The sequence below is a fragment of the Antechinus flavipes genome, chromosome 1 (genome assembly GCF_016432865.1).
Source record: "Antechinus flavipes isolate AdamAnt ecotype Samford, QLD, Australia chromosome 1, AdamAnt_v2, whole genome shotgun sequence".
Classification (NCBI taxonomy): Eukaryota; Metazoa; Chordata; class Mammalia; order Dasyuromorphia; family Dasyuridae; genus Antechinus; species Antechinus flavipes.
This window is the reverse complement of record NC_067398.1, coordinates 81,931,044-81,952,966: the sequence shown is the minus strand read 5'-3', so window position 1 is coordinate 81,952,966 and position 21,923 is coordinate 81,931,044. Positions and strand designations below refer to the sequence as shown.

At 34.5% G+C, this 21,923-nt stretch overlaps 1 protein-coding gene across 1 annotated transcript in view; it reads left to right on the top strand.

Annotated features, from left to right (window-relative positions):
* Window positions 1-21,923, top strand: part of DOCK3 (dedicator of cytokinesis 3) — a 513,257-nt gene that overhangs the window by 372,791 nt on the left and 118,543 nt on the right. The window contains exon 13 of the mRNA XM_051985737.1: window positions 15,002-15,090. Within this exon, the coding sequence (XP_051841697.1) occupies window positions 15,002-15,090 (89 nt within the window). The remainder of the gene's footprint in view (window positions 1-15,001; window positions 15,091-21,923) is intronic.

Here is a 21,923-nt window from a genome sequence, read left to right as displayed (position 1 = left end):
CAGTACTGGTACACAGTAACAGAAAGATTGTGTGATAATCAACTATGAAGAAGTTGATTCTTCTCAGTGGTTCAATGATCCAAGGCAATCCCAATAAACTTTGGAGAAAAAATGCCATCTGCATCCAGAAAGACAACTATGGAGATTGAATGTAAATTAATACATGTTATGTGCACTTTTTTCTGTTTTTCTTTTCCTCGCATGGTTTTTCCCTTTTGTTTTCATTTTTCTCTCCCAATATGATTCATAAAGAAATGTGTATTTAAAAAGTTAATATATACGTATAACCAGAAAAAATAAAATAATTGATAAAAAGTGATGAGTGATAAAGGCAAATTGGGGGAAAATGAGAATAATGCAAGAAAATTATGAAAAGAGAATTAACAGCTTGGTAAAAGAGGCAAAAAAAATGAAGAAAATAACAACTTAACAAAAAGAATAAACCAAATGGGAAAAGGCATAAAAATTCACTGAAAAAGGACTCCTTAAAGCAGAATTAGGCAAGTGGAAAGAGAGGTATAAAAGCTCACTGAAGAAAACATTCCTTAAAAATTGGAATTGGGCAACTAGAAAATAATGACTCCATGAGTCATCAAGAAATGATAAACATAGATAAAAGAATGAAAAAAGAAAATATGAAATATATCATCAGAATAACAGAAAATAGATTAAGGAGAAATAATGTAAGGATTGTTAGACCTGAAATCTCTGATTAAAAAAAGCCTAGACATCATATTTCAAAAAATTATCAAGGAAAATTTCCCTGATATTTTAGATCCAGAGAGTAAAATAAAAATTAAAACAATCTACTTTCCCTTCTGAAAGAGATCCTAAAATGAAATTCCAGAACTACCATGTCAAGGAGAAAATATTGTAAGAGACCAAAAATAAACCATTCCAACATCATGGAGCCACAATCAAGATCACACAAGATTTAGCTGCTTCCACATTAAAGGAGCAGAAGGCTTGGGATATAATATTCCAGAAGGCAAAGGAGCAAAAAGAGCTAAAAAATATCTAACTAGTAATATAATCTTCCGAGTAAAAAGAGGATATTTAATGAATAAATTACTTTCAAGCATTCCTGATGAAAAAATCAGATCTGAATAGAACATTTGATATTCAAACATAAGATTCAAGAAAAGAATAAAAAGATAAATATGGAAGAGAAATAATAAGGAACTCCATGAAGTTAAACTGTTTAAATTTTATGAGAAGCTGTTATGTATTGTTGTAAAGAAAATTATTATATTTTTATTTATTAGGGTGCTTAGTAATAATCTATATTAACAGAGGTCAAAAGTATGAGTTGATTATATTTAAATCATCTCCAGAAAATGAAGGGGTGAGAAAGAAGAATGCACTAAAAAAGGAGGAAGGGAGAGATAGAATGGGGAAATTATCTCATATAATAATGGTGCACAAGGAAGAACGTTTACAGGCAAGGATTTCATTCTCATCAGAATTGTTTCGAAAAAGAAGGGGGGAAATACACACACACACACACACACACACACACACACACACACACAGAGTTGAGTATAGAAACTTATCTTACCCAACAGGTAAAAAGAAGGGGAAGAGGATAAAAGAAAGAATGGGGAGGTGATGATAAAAGAGAGAAGAAGTAAAGGATAGCAGTACTCAGAAGCAAAATAGACTTGAGATGAAACAAGGTAAAAAGGGAAAAGAATAAACAGAAGAAAACAGGATGGAAGGAAATACATAGTAATCATCATTATACGTCTGGGTGGCTCAGTGAGTAGAATGCCAGGTCTGAAATTAAGAGAATTCATCTTCCTGGGTTAAAGTCTGTCCTCAGACATTTACAAGCTGTGTGAACCTGGGCAAGTTACTTAAATCTGCCTCAGTTTCCTCATCTGCAAAATAAACTGGAGAAGGAAATGGCAACCAATCCAGTATCTTTCCCACAATGAATAAAACATGACTGAAAAGGACAGAACAGCAATCATAACTGTGAATGTGATGGAATGACCTCATCCATGGAAGTGAATAGCAAAATAGATTCAAAACTAGATTCTAACAATATGTAGTTTACAGGTAATCTTCAAAGAAATTCAAAATAAGGAAATGGAGCAAAATTTGTAATGTTTCAATTGAAGTCAAAAAGGGCAGGGATAGGAATTATGATCTCAAACAAAGCAGAAGTAAAAATAGACCTCATATGGAGATAACATAAAAAGATAATTTTGATAAAAAGATACCATATACAATAAAGTGATATTTTTAAATTTTTATAGCAAATTTCTCTCATAAAAGCCTATTTTCTCAAATATATAGGAAATTGTCAAGTTTATAAAAATAAGAGCCCTTTCCCAATTGATAAATTGTTAAGGGATATGAATAGGCAGTTTATATATAGTCATATAAAATGCTCTAAATCACTATTGATTAGAGAAATGCAAATTAAAACAACTCTGAAGTATCACCCCACACCTATCAGAAATGACAAACGCTGGAAGGAATGAAGGAAAATAGGGACACTAATGAGCTGTTAGTAGAGTTGTTAACTAGTCTAACCATTCTGGAGAAAAACTTAGAAACATTTCCAAAGGTCTATAAAACTACATACCCTTTGACCCAATAATAGCACTACTGGGTCTATACCTCCAAAGATTCCAAAGCTAAATTTGAACTTATATGTACAAAAATATTTATGGCAGCTCTTTTTGTGGTGGCAAAGAACTGGAAATCCATGGGATGCCCATTAATTAGGGAATGACTGAACAAGTTGTGGCATATGATTGTGATGGAATACTATTGCATTGTAGCAAATGATAAGCAAGATGGTTTCAGAAAAACATAGGAATACACATATTAATGCTCAATGATGCACAATGAACTGAGTAAAACTAGCAATAACGGCAATATAATAATGATGATCATCCGTGAAAGACTTAGCTATTCTGATCAATACAATGATCCAGTACAATCCCAAAGGACTAATGATGATAATTTTCTTACTTATTTATAACATGGATAATATGGAAATGGTTTGTATGATTTCACATATATAAGTAATATATTATTTGTCTTCTTGGTTGGTGGGTTAGGGATGAGAAGGCAGGAGAGAATTTGGAACTCAAAAAAAATTTTTAAATAAGTGATGTTTTTTAAAAGTTAAATTAAATACAACTACATTATAGTTTCATAGTTTCTTCAGTTTGTCATCCATTAGTATCTCATGCCTTTGCTTACCAAAGAGAACTCAACACTTAAGTCAAGCAATCCTTGGCAGGATTTCCTCCTGTAGTTGCCTACCATATAGTGTGAAGCTGAATTATTTTTATCTTATTTGTCAGGAAACCAGGCTTTTAAGGTGATCAGAAAGCAAATCAGCACTCTCTTTTCAGTGCGGTATTTTTGGTACATGGATCAGAAAATGTCTTCAAGATTTAAGCAGATATTATGTGGATAATAATGAGTAGGCATAGACCATAGGAGCCCATCCAGAAAGGTTCATACTGACCCACTGATGTTGACAGATTGATCTTAGTGTCCTTGTTTAAACTAATAATGGAACGTTTATTGGCAATGAAGTATATTTTTCTTATGGCCAAATGATATTTGTAAAGCATTTCTGGCATAGAGTAGGTGCTATTATTCTCTGTCCTTATGTTCTTTGATTAGCAAAATAAAAAGTTGTAAATTTTTGATCATTTACATGGTGAATTTAATTCCATTAGATTTCATTGCTGCTCTCTCCTTTCCATAGACCTTTCTAAGACTAAATAGCATGAATTCATTGATAATAAACAGAAATGAGCTCATTTGACAGATATTTATTGAGCACCTACTATGTACAATGTATTGGCCCTAAAACCTTTTACTTAGAATTTAGCTTGGCAGGGATGAAAAACAATTTTTAAAAAACACAGTAAGTTATATCACCACAAGGACATAGAATTTTATTTTGGATACAGCAAAAATGGAATCAGATGCTAAATATATTTAAGACTTAAAGGATTTTTAATCTAGTTGGAAGATTGGCAGTATTAGAATACAATTACACAAGCCTGGCAAATTCCTAGGGATATTGTGGTTATAATCCTTGTGCTTATGAAAAGATTCCCATCTGGTAGACAGTTCCAGGACTGATAGCTCACTGTTTTTTGCTCCCTTTCAAAGTACAGAAATACCAAGAAATATTTGTCTTATTTATAAGTTTATTCATAAACCCCTTCCCAATTCAACATTTAGTGAATACCTTCTGTATGCTGAGAAGTTGAGCTGGTTCCAGATGAGAAACCAAGAGGATCCCAAAACTGAGAGAGAATAGTATCTGAGCATAGATGGCAAAAGGCTTTTTAGGAGCACAAGTAGCTGTTGGCAGTAATATTCAGAATTCCTGTCACTAGGTAGAGAAAGTTACCATTCCTGAGTGTTCTTCTCATATGTTCAGGGAATCACAAAGCAGACTAAGCCTAGAATTTAGCAATGGATTTTTCATGACAACTCTCATGAGCTTTGGAGAGAACAAAAAATAATGTCCCCTCTGATAGCCAGAAGATACTGGCTCTTCCTGTTCTGATCAACCCCCTCCTACAACAATCATCTGAAATTTAATTTTGTGCAGAAATTATGCTCTTGTGTCTTAAATCATTATTTCCCAATTTTTTTTGCTAGTTTGAGCCTTCTTTTTCTGATGGAAACTAAGTCACGAAATAGAATATTGTTAATCAACAATCATTTATTAAGGACTACCAAGCACTCTACTAAATAATGGAGAGGCAAAAAAAGTATCTTTGCCCCCAAGAATCTCACATTCTTGGTATTGGGGGATATCACATGCAAAAAAAAATGTGCATACAAAATATATACAGTGTAAATAGAAGTGGATCAACAAGGAAGGTATGAACCATGATGGAACCCAGGAAAGGCCTTCTGCAAAGGGTGAAATTTGGACTAAATCTTGAAGCAAGCAAAATACACCAGTAAATACAAGTGAGAAGGGAGAATATTATAGGAATGGGGAACAGCCAATGAGAAAATAGAGTAAGAGGTAAAGTTTTACATGGAAGGACCAGTAAAAAGTCAGTGAATCATAGAGTATAAGGAAGAGAGTTAAGAGTAAGAAAATTGGAAAGGTGCCAGGTTGTGAAGAGTTTTAAAAGCAAGAGGTTTTTTAAACATTTCTTTTTTTTTACTTTTGCTTTCCAAATTCTCTCCTTCACTCTAGCCCCTGCTGCTATTTGCTGAGAAGGCAAGCAATGTGATATCAATTATACATATGAAATCATGCAAAACATACTTCCATATTAGCCATGTTGCCCAAATAAGCCCTGTCTGCAATCAAGAGTTTATCGATTCTCCATACTTAACACCGTACACCAAGATAAGGTCAAAATGGGTTCATGACCTAGGCATAAAGAATGACATTATAAATAAATTGGAAGAGCATAGGATAGTTTACCTCTCAGACCTGTGAAAGAGGAAGGAATTGATGACCAAAGAAGAACTAGAGATCATTATTGACCACAAAATAGAAAATTTTGATTATGTCAAATTGAAAAGTTTTTGTACAAACAAAACTAATGCAGACAAGATTAGAAGGGAAGCAATAAACTGGGAAAATATTTTCACAGTTAAAGGTTCTGATAAAGACCTCATTTCCAAAATATATAGAGAATTGACTCTAATTTATAAGAAATCAAACCATTCTCCAATTGATAAATGGTCAAAGGATATGAACAGACAATTCTCAGACAAAGAAATTAAAACTATTTCTAGCCATATGAAAATATGCTCCAAATCATTATTAATCAAAGAAATGCAAATTAAGACAGCTCTGAAATACCACTACACACCTATCAGATTGTCTAGAATGACAGGGAAAAATAATGTAGAATGTTGGAGGGGATGTGAAAAAACAGGGACACTGATACATTGTTGGTGGAATTGTGAATGCATCCAACCATTCTGGAGAGCAATTTGGAACTATGCTCAAAAAGTTATCAAACTGTGCATACCCTTTGATCCCGCAGTGTTTCTACTGGGCTTATACTCCAAAGAGATACTAAAGAAGGGAAAGGGACCTGTATGTGCCAAAATGTTTGTAGCAGCCCTGTTTGTAGTGGCCAGAAGCTGGAAAATGAATGGATGCCCATCAATTGGAGAATGGTTGGGTAAATTGTGGTATATGAATGTTATGGAATATTATTGTTCTGTAAGGAATGACCAGCAGGATGAATACAGAAAGGACTGGCGAGACTCACATGAACTGATGCTAAGTGAAATAAGCAGAACCAGGAGATCATTATATACCTCAACAACAATACTGTTTGAGGATGTATTCTGATGGAAGTGGATCTCTTCGATAAAGAGAGCTAATTCAGTTTCAATTGATCAAGAATGGACAGAAGCAGCTACACCCAAAGAAAGGATACTGGAAAATGAATATAAACTGCTTGCAATTTTGTTTTTCTTCCCGGGTTATTTATACCTTCTGAATCCAATTCTCCCTGTGCAACAAGAAAACTGTTCGGTTCTGCAAACATATATTGTATCTAGGATATACTGTAACCTATTCAACATGTAAAGGATTGTTTGCCATCTGGGGAAGGGGGTGGAGGGAGGGAGGGGAAAAATCAGAACAGAAGTGAGTATAAGGGATAATGTTGTAAAAAATTACCCTGGCATGGGTTCTGTCAATAAAAAGTTATTTAAAAAAAATAAAAAAAAAATATTCCTGCTATTTGATACTAAAAAAAAAAAAAAAAGAGTTTATCGATTCTCTTTCTGAAGTTGGATAGCATTTTTCACTACGAGTTCTTTGGGACTGTCTTGTATTATTGTATTGCTGTGAAAAGCTAAAAGTCATTCACAGTTGAACATCATACAGTACTTTATTGCTATATATACATGTTCTCCTAGGTCTGCTCATTTTACTTTGCATCAATTCATGTGTAAGTCTTTCTGATTTTTCTGAGAGCATGCTGCTCATCATTTCTTAGATCCCAATAGTATTCCATCATAATCACATACAAAAACTTGTTCAGCCATTTTTCCCCCAACAGGATGGACATGCCCTAAATTTCCTATTCTTTGCCATCACAAGAAGAGCTGCTATAAATATTTTTGTACAGCTAGGTAGGTCCTTTTCCCTTTTTGCCCCCTTTAGGATACAAATCCAATGTTGGGTCAGAGTATACACATTTTATAGCCCTTTGGACATAATTCCTTATTATTCTCCAGAATTGTTGGATAAGTTTGTATTATTATTGTAATTGTATTATAATCTGTTGTAATTATATTGTAACACCAATAATGTATTATTTTCCCAAGTTTTCCACACTTCCCTCCAGCGTTTGTCATTTTCCTTTTCTGTCTTGTTTTCCAGTCCAATAGGTAAGAGGTGTTACTTCACAGTAAAAAAGAATTTTATATCTGATCCTGGATCACAGGAGTTTATTATGCAAGGGAGGCAGGTGTTACATGGTCAGACTTAAACTTTAGGAAATCACTTTGGCAGTTAAATGAAGAATGTTTTGGAGTGGGAAGAGACTTGAGGTAAGAAAATCAATTAGAAGGCTATTGCAGTAATCCAGATATGAGCTGATAATGGACTGCACCAGGATGGAGGCTGGGACAATAAAAAGAGATGTATAAGAGAGATATTGTGGGATTGGCAACAAATTAGATAAGAAAGATAGCTTTTTTTTTTCCAGGAAATCAAAAAACTATTCACTACTATTACTGAAGCAGTTAACATTTTTTTCTATTTGAAAAGTCTCTAAATTCATTCAAATTTCTGAGAGAATTGCATTATTGGTGGCTAACTAAAAATGAATATAGGCAATTATTCCTTAAACCATGCTAAAAATAAAGGCTCAAAATGATCAATAAATTGCACATCTCTTATTAAAACTTAAACTGAAAACTGGATTTTTTCTTTAAATAATCAAAGAATACCATGTCACAGTATTAGACATATTCTCAACAATATGTCATAGATTTAATGAATCCACCATTATGCTTAAAAAATCATCATTATTCACTTGAATATATTATACAACTGGTAGAAGAGAATAAAATTATCATTATATTCAAGTGAAGTATAAATCTCTCTAGTTTTAAGAGATAATTTGATAGTAGAGCACCAAAGAATACTGATATGTAAAACTGAGAAACATGACATTTTTTCAGAGATCTCCTGGTAGGAAATCAGTAACTAATAGGAAAATTGCTGAGTTAAAAGAAACAGGGGTCAGGAAGAACAGTCTAAAATTGGAAAGACTGTCAAAAAAGAACTGATCCATGATGTGAACAATCAGAACACTTGTTTCCAATGTATATTATTTTTCAAAGAAAGGTTCTCTCAAACAGAATAGGGAACATTTTCTTCAAAATAAATGTACTTTTGTGAACTTTTTCAACCCTTTCCTTACTGCTGGAGATCCCTGGCATATAAGAGAAGCTTAAAAAGTGTTTATTGATTGAGTGATTGATTATTTGCCTTGGGTTGTAGGGTATATAGGTTCTGTAGTGAAATAATCTTGCAAAGATAACAATAAATTCAATGATTAGGAAAATAAAAGGTTTAATTTTATTTTAAACTATTTAATAATTTATACAAAGCCATAAAAAAGGAAATAAATATTCACAAACTAATAATTTCCATCATTTTGCCCTATTTTTCAAATTGTTATACAGGGTGTTGCAAAAGTTATGGTGGAGTTTTAATCTATTGTTTCCTTGTTTTGAACTATGAGTCATATTTATGTTAATTTTTTTTATTTCTCTCTTCTTTGATTCCTGAGAGGGAGGACTCAAAGTCCCTTTGATTCTTAATACTGTAGCTCATTTCTCACTTTTGCCTGACTACCTGAATCTATTCTTTTCTGTTCTTTGAACAAAAGCTCTATTTCATGAGGTTTCTTTTTTCAAATTCACATTAGAATCATTTTGTCTTTTAGAACTTTGTAAATGCTTTTCAAGGTAAAGATAGTTATGATGCTTTTTCGTTACATCCTGGGCCACTATTAGCAAAAGTTATCTATTCATCCAGGGAATTGGATCCCATGTGATTACATTCATTCTAGCTAGCAATATAGAAATTAATAATGTATTTGTGCTATATTCTGTTACATGTTTTCAAGGAAAAGAGAAGACAAAGGGAAAGGGGAAGTTAAAAGCATCTTAACTTATTCCAAATATTCCCCAGAGGTATTTAACTTCTAGAAGTACTAGTAAATAATCCTTCAGAATTTGTTCAATTGTAAAGTATAAATTAATGGAGAAAAAGCAAGTTAATTTGATGCTTTAAAATGAAATCACGCCTACATCCTCTGCATGCTAAATTCATTATTGACATTCAGTCATTCATTGGTCTGGAACAGTGTGAATGATGAGATTTCATAGATCTCATTCAGCCCAAAGTCTTGAGTAAGACAAGGATAAAGCATTTACCCTGAGCTGGATCCCATGGTTTTGAAGGAGAAAACCGATCAGATTGTCATAGACCAATTGGAAGCTGAAGATTCTCTAGCATATAAGGGAATGCTAGAAGATTCTATTTCTGGACTTCTACTTTATTCATTGATCTGAATTCCTACTTTTGGTTCTTAGATCAGTGGGTTTAGCAGGAAAGGGCCAGTAGCTGTATTCCTTTATTTTGCTATAAAATCAAGAACCAGCCGACTCATCCCAAGATTCAATCTGAGTAAATTTGTGTCCAGCTATATTAATTTTGGGTAGGATATATATCTTTCATTTTTCTGGTGAAATTACTGATCACAAAATCACCCATTTAGAAAGCAGCTGCTGCTAAATAAATAAATGGTGAGAAGAAAAAAATAACCAGATTGAACCCCAATTCCTATTATTTAAAATAAAATACCAAATTGGCTCATCTGATATTTTAGAGAGCCAGTAAGTTCTAAGGAAGAAAAAACTAATTAAAAGACATATATTGTTATTTAATCAAAAATCAGCCAAAGTATTTGTTTATAAAAAAAGTTTCATAGTTCAAGTTATTTATTGACTGGATTAAATAGACTTCAAAGATGCCAAAATAAATTATTGTCTGGCTTGAGGAAAACAATTCCTTTAGAAGTTATTTTATTTGGTGAACACCATTAAAAATAATTTCTAAAAAAATTTAGGATTCTGGAAGGAAAAGAAAGGGTTAATGTAATTAATTGTTTAAGAAAATAATAGACTGATAATGGAGGTGAAAGTTGTTTGTGTTACATTTCACTAGTAAAGCAGGAATTTTGTTAGAGATTCCTTTTGGTAGTTTTGAAATACAAACATTTTGTTTATACTCAATGTGAGATCTTAGGGTAGCTGAGGTTAGGAAGGCGATGGTTTATTGCTGTATAAGGCTGGTCATTTGGGCAAAATAATAATAGGTGCTGAAGATTTTTCTGTTTGTCAGACACAGATGGTAAAGCAGTTTGGCCTAAATGTGGTTTTAATAAATGCATTGCTTGTAAAAGGTAAAGGCTGCTGGAATAAAAAATAGCTAGATTGCAGCCTTGAAATGATTAAGGTCACTACAGTGTTAGAAATGACTATAGTAGTTGCAAATATATATTTGACCAACTAAATTTAAAAGCAAAAAATGTTGGGAACAATAAAAAAGCAAAACAGGTTGCTTATTAGGAAGAAAAATTTAGTGCTTTTGAAAAATATGAAGTAGATACTTCTAGAAAGTGAAATTGTATTAAATTAATATTGAACAGCTAGGTGGCATAGCAGATACAGGGCCAGTCCTGAAATCAGTAAGACCTGAATTCAAATCCAACTTCAAGCACTTACTTACTACTAGCTTTGTGACCCTGGATAAATCACTTAACCCAAATTGCCTCAGTTTGCTCATCTGTAAAATGAGCTGAAGAAGGAAATGGCAAACCATTCCAGAATCTTTGCCATGAAATCCCCAAATGGGATCACAGAATGTCAGACATGATTGAAATGAGTGGACAATAACAATAAAATCCTGAACGAAAGAGTTCCTTCACTCCTATGTCTGTGAATAAAGTCAAATTGGTAGAAGAGTTGTAATGGGAATTTTTGCACCTGTAACAAGAAGCAAGAAAGATATGCTTGTTTGGGGGAAGATGAATAAAAAATCTTGGAATGCTAGAACTTCGTCCTTTGGTTCATTTGTAGCTTTTTAACTGATTTGCTTTTGCTACTAGCTGCTAGTTGGACTTTGTCCACTCACCTGCCTTTTTCTGCTTTCTTCTCCTGCATCTTCTTTCCACCATCACAGTACAATTGTCTACTCACAATAGCACCTTCAGTTACCCTCTTGGTGCTGATAATAAGGAGAGCACCTGGCCTCTAATACATTTCTTCTCAAGGAGGAAAAAGGGCAGGACCCTCAGGAGATTACAGCAACATCATCTGGATGGCATGGATTGTCCCAGTTATGGCTCTTGCCAACTCACAAAGAAACAATGGTTAAATTTTCAGTGTGAGCATTTATACCTCAGAAATTGGCATTGATAGATTGAGTCTAACAGCAATCTGCTGGAAATCCAATTAGAAGAAAAGCCACAAATATGTTGCTCAAACCCAAAGCCAGATCAAGAACTAGTAAGGTTCAGACAAGGAGTTCAGTAACTAGATTTTGCATGGTATCCAACCACTTTGAAAGCACTAAAAGCTTACTGATCCTCAAATTGACATGATTTTGTCATGAGATAATACAAGAATAACACAAAACTTAATATCCTAAAAAAATAACTGCAGTATTCCATTGGGGCTCAGCCAAGAGCCCCATTTCTTTTTTTTAAATAATTTTTTATTGATAGAACCCATGCCAGGGTAATTTTTTACAGCATTATCCCTTGCACTCACTTCTGTTCTGATTTTTCCCCTCCCTCCCTCCATCCCCTCCCCTAGATGGCAAGCAGTCCTTTACATATTGAATAGGTTACAGTATATCCTAGATACAATATATGTTTGCAGAACCGAACAGTTCTCTTGTTGCACAGGGAGAATTGGATTCAGAAGGTATAAATAAACCAGGAAGATAAACAAACATGCAAGCAGTTTCTATTCATTTCCCAGTGTTCTTTCTTTGGGTGTAGCTGCTCCTGTCCATCCTTGATCAATTGAAACTGAATTAGCTCTCTTTATTGAAGAGATCCACTTCCATCAGAATACATCCTCAAACAGTATCGTTGTTGAGGTATATAATGATCTCCTGGTTCTGGTCATTTCACTTAACATCAGTTCATGTAAGTCTTGCCAGTCCTCTCTGTATTCATCCTGCTGGTCACTGAATACATTTCTTCTAGACGTGCATAGCGCTTGGTCCTGATATAAAAGTTCAAAATCAGAAAATAAATTTGAAGAATTAGCTAACAAAAGAAAAGAATCACCATAAAAAGAAAAATTTGGAACACAAGGTTTTGCAAGAGTGAATGTTGAAAATTATCTTTGCATGGATTTTGAAAAATTAAAAGCTATTATTATAAAAAGAAAGAAAGAAATGGCCACTTGCCTTTTAGAGAAGTGTGTTGCAAAATGTAAACATGAGAATTTTGCAACATGAAAATAAGTTTGATAAGACAGAGATTGATTTTAATCCAGTTCAATTTTTCCTGGATAGTGCATCATTTAAAAAGAAAATGCAGATAATTTGCACTTGTCATGTTTCACTTGTTCTCAGTGAATAACAAGAAAATAATCCTTGCTTAGAAGGCTCTGAGCCAGTTGCTTCCTGAAGTTTGATACCCTGTCTTTTTCCTTTGGCTATAAACTATATTCTGTAAAGGCAAAGAGGAGAGACAGAGAATTTTTACTTTGGGCACTTACCTTCATTTAATAAGTATTTATTGTATGCCTTAGATGTGTAAGATAGTGCCTCAATAACTCTTGCCTATGACTCTGCAGTGGAAAGCCAGCAGACTTGACTGGGATTGTAAATTAAAAACAAAAGTGGAAAAGCCTGAACCAATTGATACTGTCTTACCAATATGGATCAATAATTCCATTAAGTAAGCATTTTTAAAGAATCCACTAGGTTAAGCTCACATAAAAACAGCCCCTGGCTTTAAGGAAAGCACTTACATCTACTAGGAGAGTGTCCAACTTGGAATCAGGAAAATTTGAGTTCAAATCCAGCCTTAGACACGTCTTAGCTGTGGTGCCCTGGACAAATCATGTAACCCCATTTTCCTCAGCTTTCTCATCCAAATGAATTGGAAAAGAAAATGGCAAACCATTCAAGTGTCTTTGCCAAGAAAACTTCATATTGGGTCACAGAGCTTCTGAAATGACTAACAACAACAATATGCAGGTGCAATTACAATGCTATAAGTTCTCGTTATGGTAATAAAACATAAATTCTGGGGAAAGGTAAATTTTCCAAAGTTAACAAAGAAATAAAAGAAAGTATGAAATCCAAGTAAACTCTCTCTCTCTCTCTCTCTCCTCTCTCTCTCTCTCTCTCTCTCTCTCCATATATATATATATATATATATATATATATATATATCTTCCCTCCTACTATGGCAGCCACTAGGAACGAGGAGGCCACACACTATAGACAGTCACTAATGCTCTTGACTTCAATTATGTTCTCCTTCCTAAGGTCAGACTTTTAGGAATCACTGAACTCAACTCGAGTGTCCTCTTCTGCAGGAGGCCTTTCTCACCCCTCCCCCGGCTCCTACTGCAATCCTATTTAAGACTGTTTTTCATTTTCTCTGTGTTTGATATGAACTAATTAATGCACATGGCATCAGCTAGATAGCACAGTAGCTAGTGCAATGAAATCAGGAAGACTCATCTGCATGAGTTAGAATGCAGGGCCAGTCACCTAGGCAAGTCACCTAAATTTTTTTTTGCCTTAGTTTCTCCTCTGAAACAATGAGCTGGAGAAGGAAATGGCAAACCACTCCATTATCTTTGCCAAGAAAACCTCAAATTCGGGTCATGAAAAGTCGAACGGAATTGAAACAACACAACCAAAAAAAACAACTTAAGTGCATGTTGTCTTCCTCATTAGAATGTAAAGTCATTGAAGGAATGAACTATTTGGGGGGACAGGGTACTGTGTGTCCCCAGTACTTAACCCATTGCTAGATTCATAGTAAGTGTTTAATAAGTAAATGCCTGTTAGTTAATTGACTTAATTTACAGCAATACCCAACTATACAGCAATACCCAACTATAATCCTACAGGTTTTCCACAATGGACTAAAAAAAAAAATCTCTTATCAGTGGTTCTCAATAGTTTTAAACATATGACTATCTTCCCTGGTTACCATATAACTAAAGATTTTCATCTTAAAACCTATAGGATTTAATTTAAACTGAACGATGCGTTTAAATATTAAAATTTTTATTTACCTAGAATTCCTGTTTGAAAGATGTGTCATATTGGACTGTGTAAATAAGGAGTAATATTGTGTGGTATTTGAATGAACACAGAGTCCTTGAAAACTGCTGGGGAAGGGACAACCTTCTCATCAAATGGAGTTTTGTTAGTTTGTTTTAATGGTATTTTCAAGGAGGAAACTCAGAGTAACTAATTGAGGGATTGTTCAGTAGACAATGTTTGCATGATGATGAGGTTTCTCATTGTCTGAAATAATCTCCAGTGGGTGTCAGGAAAGGCTAAGGTACAGTATTATCATTTGGGAAGAGAAATCACTGTGCTATTTTCTTCTTGTGCCTAATGTCAACATTAGAACTCTCTTTCCCCCATTTGTCTTCAGTTCTTTCTTTATCCAAACCAAATGAATAGCCAGGAAAGGAATTTTACTACTGCTTGTTGGAACACCCAGACAATTTTACTCAGGATTCCTCCCCCCATGCTTAAGGGAAACTGATTTTGAAGTCAGTAGACATATATGTGGATCCTGGCTCTGCTTCTTGCTGCTTGTGTGATCTTGGACAGCTTCCTTTACTTTATCTGCATTACAGTAAAATGATAGGGTTGATTTAGATAACCCATAAAGCCCCTTTTGTATCAAAATAAAATGAAACAGTAACATAACATATATGACTTTTATTTCAGATGCAACAATGAAAATGAATGGTACCAGGTCCATGAAAATATCATCCGAAAGTCTAGCACGAAGTACACTGCACCCAGTTCCAACTACGGTAATCTGTTTTTTGTTTTTTTTTTTTTTTGAACAGGATAATTTCCTTAACTTTGCACGATGGGGCTTGAGCTATGCAATCATCTCAATATCCTTTCCTAAACATTTATGTCACCTGCTTGTTCTCCATTCATCATACTCTGGATACATGACTTGAGGTCAAGTCTAATTATGCCTTTTCTTTGTCTAGGCTGAAGAAATGTGTCTTTGGAGTCCTCCAACTAAGACTTATGTTTTCTTAAAGAAAACCACCATCTCAGAATAAAACTGACACTTAAAAAAGTCTTTTTCAGTTACTGCTCATTGTGTATCATAAGGAAATCATGTTAGTGTCAATGATGAATATAGCAATATAAGACATTATAGGATGAAAATAGAAAAAAATTTCCATCTAAGTGACTTTTATCTCTTTTGTGAACTTTTTCAAATAGAAGGCATTGAAATCCTTCTGCTTGAAAACTAAGGATAGTTATGATCATGAACAAGATTTTGTTTCTTAAATTGAATGGAAAGTTATTTTGTGATTAGATCTGAAAATAGTCATTTAAAAAATAGACTCTTGAAATCATCTTGCACTTAAAGGCTACTGAATTTACAACAGAAATGGATGTTTGTTTTTTGCCATTTTCACCAATTAATTATTTCATAATCAGCTTTTCTTAACCTTTTTTTTTTGTCCTCAAACTTACACATACTTTTCTGAGAGTTATGAGTTGGTCTTGAATGACAATATAAAACCAACATGCCATTTGCAGGCAGAGAACTTCCTAGACAATTTTGACTGTCAGAAGGAGCTTATTTTTTGCTCTATAAATATAAATGGATATCTGAGTAGGAGGATCTTTGGAGCAGCTCTGAGCCAGAGGCTGCAGAAGGAGAAACATTCTGGAAGGCACGTTTGGCTCCACTTACATATTGCAGTATGGGTATCATCCATCCTTACTGAATAATTTATTTAGCTAGGGTTGCTTTTTCTTGTATGTGTACTTTGGGATTAGATACAAAGTGATGACTGTCATTGTCATCAGGATGCTGAGGAGCACCTTGTCCTAGGTACTCAGAATTGCAGAACCTTGGTCTAATGAATGGGCAGACACAATAAACCTCTTTCTGACATAGGAAGAAAAGAAAAATTGGACAAAAGCCGGATTTAAAACAGAGGGAAAAGTCCCAAGGTATCTATGGAAACACAGTCCCCTTTCATCTCTCTTACATTCTTTGTTTTATTTACTTATTTATTCACAAAATGATGCCCTTGACTACCAGACTTCAGACACAAGAATGATTTAAACCTCATGTGACTATTTAAGACAAGGGGAATGAGTAAGAATACATTAATTAAGGAGTATCCCCAGAGGACAATTGTACTCTAAACATTTAAAAAGATTGGGATTATACTGATTCCTAAAATTCTAGGTATAATATAAATGCAGTGAGTAATCACACACACACACACACACACACACACACACACATTACTTTGTTTCTTTGGTTTTGTTCGAGGTCTAGAGGTATTGAGCACTTAATAGTCAGTCAGTAAGCATTTATTAAGTGCCTTCTATGTGCCAAGCACTGTGTTAGGCACAGAGGATAGGAGAAGAAACAAAAGATGATCCCTATCTTTAAGACGCTAATGATCTAATGAATGATTGGTTGCTTAAGAAAAGTAACAATGAGACAATACTACTATTTGGGCTATTATAAGCAATATGTAGTGAGTATGTTTAATGACTTTACCAGGCATTAAGATTACTATTCTTCCAATAACAAGGATTAGGGACAACCCTAATGTGGGGAAAAGGTGAAAAGCTGTGCTTCCATCTAAGCCTCAATGTGTGGGAAATTTTTAGTTTGCCATAAATTCCATTTTCTATAAAAAGTTGTAAACTTTGTCTCTGGTTGTATAGTATCACTTTTCCTAACTATCTTGATTGGTCTCATCTCCCTGCGTTTCTCGCTTCAGTGAAAATCAAAAGTCAAACAGGATGGCACAAACCTAAGTGGGTAGCCAAAGCTGCTTTCAAGGCCACTAAGTATGACAGTGATCACCTCACAGCTCTGGGAGCCTGAACAGTGTCAGAATAATAAGATAATAAAGGGAGGCCATCTTCTATCTGCCACAAAGTTAGGTCTTCAAGAATTTTCAGTTATAAAGGAAAAAGGTACCAATGTCATCTTGAAAAACATTTTTTACAAAATAGAAAAAGCCTACGGATATATAGTATAACGATTCCTGGAGATTAATAGACCACTTTTCTAGACATATATGAATTTATATCTGCAAATTAATTCTCTTTCACCTGTACCCTGATGGATTTATTTCTGGGTATTTCTTAAATTGCTAGAGGGATGTTGCTGGCCAAATTCTGAATCTTGCTTCATTGTATTATTCTACTCAAGTCAAGATCCAGTTTTAAAAAAATAAATAAATAAATTCCCTTTACTTTATTCTATCACCAATCTAAGCTAAGCTCAATGGCCAGTTAATTTAGAACTTCCAATGCAATCGCTTTCAAAGATTCTTAGATGTTTTTTCCCCAAAGATATCATTTAAAATTACAGAAAGAAATTTCTCTTTTGGTTGTAGGTATTAAGAGAATAAATGATTCTCATCTTTCCCTCTCTACCTCCCTCCTTTCATCTCTCTGTCTCTTTGTCTATCTGCTCTCTCTTCTTTCTTCTTCCCTCTCTTTTCTTTAATAATAATCTCATCTCATTCATTTAGTTTTTTGGAATATCAAATACACTGTCATTCAACATGAAGCAATTCACATTCACATAGAGGTCATTAAGAATTGCTATAATTAAAGTAAGCATTTAACAGGCAATTTCCTATATTTTAAATATGTATTTTTATATTTTGCATATTAGCCACAGAGCTATTTTAGCAGCTGGGCTGAGATTAATTTAAGTAATTAATCCCCATTCAACCATTCAACAAGTAGAAGATTCCACAGATCAATTGATATACAGCATGTTGCCAATCCACAAATGTCCCATATAGATGTCACTTTGACCAACTACTTTTAATGGAACAGAATTCAATATAATATTAAATTTAGGTAGGTAGTTATAACGCAGTTTTATTGTTCTCATGTTGGATAATTAAAGGAACCAAAAGTCATTTTGTGGAATTAAGTTAAAGTTACTGATTTGGAAGAACATGCAACAACTTGGAAATTATGTATAGGACAAATCATCAGTAAAATTTAGAATCAAGGCCTGAGTCTCATTCCTAGCTCTTTCATTTATGACTTAAGTGATATTTGGTAGGTCACTCTACTCCTAAATTTCCATATCTCTCTTTCACATCTATCTACTTCTCACTACTCACATAGATACCACTTTAGTTTATTCTTTTACCACCTGTCACCTGGACCACTGCTAGGACCTCTCAATTGATCTTCCTTCTTTAAATCTCTCCCCAGTCCATTTCTACTTGGCTGTCAAAATTATTTGCCCTAAGCCCTCGTCTGAAAATGTTCCCTTTATATTTAATAAACTTCAGTGATGCCATATTCCCTCTAGGAAAAAATATAAGGACCTCCATCTGTTTTTTTTAAGCTCTTCACAACTTGACCCTAATAAAGCCTTCCAGTCTCAATATACATTATTTCTTTTCCCTTGATTTATGGACCAGCTCCCATTCCTGAAATGTGGTTGCATCTTTCTTCTCCATCTCATAGATTCCCTCACTTCTTTTAGGATTTAACTCAATTAGGACCATTAAAATCATGTGAAATTCCCCAAATGAAATCTGGGTGGGGAAATTCAGCTCAAATACTATCTTCTACACAAAATAGTTTTTGCTCCTCTCAACCTAACCATAAATATCCAGCCTCCCTAACTTTCTTGTTTACATTTTGTATTTATTCTTTCTACATTTACATGGATTCATATTGTCTTCAAGATAAGATGTAAACAGTTTGAGAACAGGAATAGTTTAATTTTATTGGGCTTTGTCTTTTCATTCCCAGTGATTAGCACTGTGTCTAAAACATAGTTACTATTATTCAATTGTTGCAGTCATATTTGACTCTTTGTGACATTGTAATTCATTTAATAAATTCCTATTGGTTGATAGTACTAAAAAAATTTACTGAGCATCTCTCCTTTTTCTAGAATGGATTCTAGAATCCATTCTAACCAAGAATTGTTTGCATTTGTTATTTGTCATTATTTTAGTAGACTCCCAAAGCAAATTGCAATTCTGAAAGTCATAAATTATGTCTCATTACCAGTATTTTAATGTAACTACTTTCTGGTGCCATAGAGGGAAACTCATTAATTTCATCAGGCCTATTTAAAAATTCCAAAGCAAAGTATTCTAAGAGGCAGAGATAAGGAAGTACAGTATTCTAGGTATAGGTGCCAGCCTATGCAAAGGCACAGAGATAGAAGGTACTATATTCAGAGAAGAGTAAGGAGGCTAATTTGCTTGAAATATAGAGTGAGTGAATGGAAGTGAGGTGAAAGAAGCCTGAAAAGGTAGGTGGGAGCCAGGTTTTAGAAGGCTTTAAATAACAGGCCAGGGAGTTTGTATTTGAGCCAACAGGCAACAGGAAGCCAGTAAAGATTTTAGAATAGGAAAATGAAATGGTAGATCTGTTTTGAGAATACTATTTCTGGCATGACTGAATTGGAGGATGAGGAGAGGATGAACTGAAGAGAAAGAATTAGAGAAAGTTTAGGCAAAAAAACAGCTAGAAATATTTCTGAATGTTGAAAGGGGTCTAATTTAGGGAGGTAGGTGAAGTGAAGGGACAGATGAAAGATCTGTTGTGGAGGTAAAACTTATAAGGGTTTAGCCATTGATTTGATCTGGGGGTTGAAAGAAAGAAGAGTCAAAGATCCAGTTCAATCAATATAAGCACTTACTGTGCCAGGCACTGTGCTAAGACTGGAAATGCAATTAATTACAATAAAAGTTCCCCCACCCTCAATAAGCGTATACTATAAAAGGGGAAACAACATGCAAGAGAGACAGGAAATGGAGGAAGGGGGACAGGACTCCAGAAAGTACCCAGCATAAGCACCTTTTTCCATGCAGTTAAAAACAGGAAAGGCTGCAGGTGCAAAATAGCAGTGATATGAAAGTCCAGTTTCTGTTCTCTGTTAAGGAAGGCTTTGGAAGGAATATAATACTGCACCTTCCAACCTCCACTCAGAGGGGTGAGGAAGCAGAAAGAGATGGAGTTAATCAAGATGTGAATTAATAGTATGATGAGTTCAGAAGTGATAAATGAGCTTTTCTTGGGGAAGGGGGCATGTTGTTCTTGGAGTTGAAACCAGGCAGAGCAACAAATGGAAAGTGGAGTAGATGATTGAGATTGAAAATATGGATGACTGAAAGAATGGTGGTATCCTCAACAGAAATTAGGGGTGGGGAGGGATAGAGAAAGAATGTGCTTAAGGAAAAATGTTGTTAATCCCATTTTCACACTTGGAAAATTTGAAATGTCAGTGTTACATCTGATTGGATATATTTATCAGGTAATTGGAGCATTCAGTTGGAGAGATTCATCAGATCTTTTGAGGCAGCTAGGTGGCACATTGAATAGAATGTTGGGCCTAGAGTTAAGAAGTCTTGAGTTCTAATCCAGCCTCAGAGTAGCTATGTGACCTTAGGCAAGGTGTTTGACCCTATTTGCCTCAGTTTCCTCATATGTAAAATAAGAAGGAAATGGCAAACCACTCCAATATCTTTGTCAAGAAAACCCCAAAAAGCGGTCCTGGAGAATTAGACATGATTGAACAACAATATTGGGTGTTTGGTGGCACAGAATTGGAATTAATGACAGAGATCAAGTGTGTGTGTGTGTGTGTGTGTGTGTGTGTGTGTGTGTGTGAGAGAGAGAGAGAGAGAGAGAGAGAGAGAGAGAGAGAGAGAGAAGTCATCTGCACAGAAATGATAATATTGATGAGAATGAGGGAGAGAAAAAGGCCCAAGACAGAGCCGGGAAATGGATGATGATCCAGCAAAAGAGAAAGAGGGTAGACGGGTAGAAGAGCCAAGGCAGAACTATCCCAAAAGCCAAGATAGGGAAGAATGCCTAGGAAGAGAAGGTGGTGGATAGCATAAAGAAATCAAATAAAAGGAAGAAAAGAGCATTATCATTACTAATAAAGAAATCTTCAGAGAGAGTAATTTCAATTGAGTGGTAGAGATGGAAGCCAAACTTAAAAAAAAAAAAAAAAAAAAAAAAGGCAATAAGTGTAGGTCTTCTCATTGTGAAGGAGTGGTGATAAAAGACAATAATTTGGTAGGATTAATTCAAGATTTTGTTTGCTTGAAGAATGGATAAGCCCAGGGCACTTTGTAGGGCAGAATGTAGTGAATAAAATAGTGAAGATAAGGTAAAGTAGGGAAGCAGGATCCCATAGGAGACCCAGAGGAGCTGGATAAAATGCACAGGAAAGAACAATAAGAAGCAATATCTCTTCCTTAAGGTCTAGTGCAAAAGAGAAAAGAATAGGATGGCGATATAGGAGAATTTGGTTATTTGTCATAGGAAAGAAGAAAGGGGACCATGACTAATGGCTTCCATATTCTCAGTAAACTGAGATGGGAGGGGAAAGGAAAAAAGGAATCCTTTTATCTTAGAGATAAAAGAAAAAGTTTAGAATTGTTGCTGTAAAAAATGCAACAGATAATTAATCATGGAAAAATAAAAGGATTTCCTTACAGCAATGAAAGCCTCCTTAAGATTAGACTGCATTAATTTGTAGCAAAGCAAATTGGTACAACCATATAGCTTTGTCTAGGTACAATCACGTGATTTTTTCTACATTTGGTAGCATATCAAAAAGAATGAAAAAAAGAGATTTTGAGGA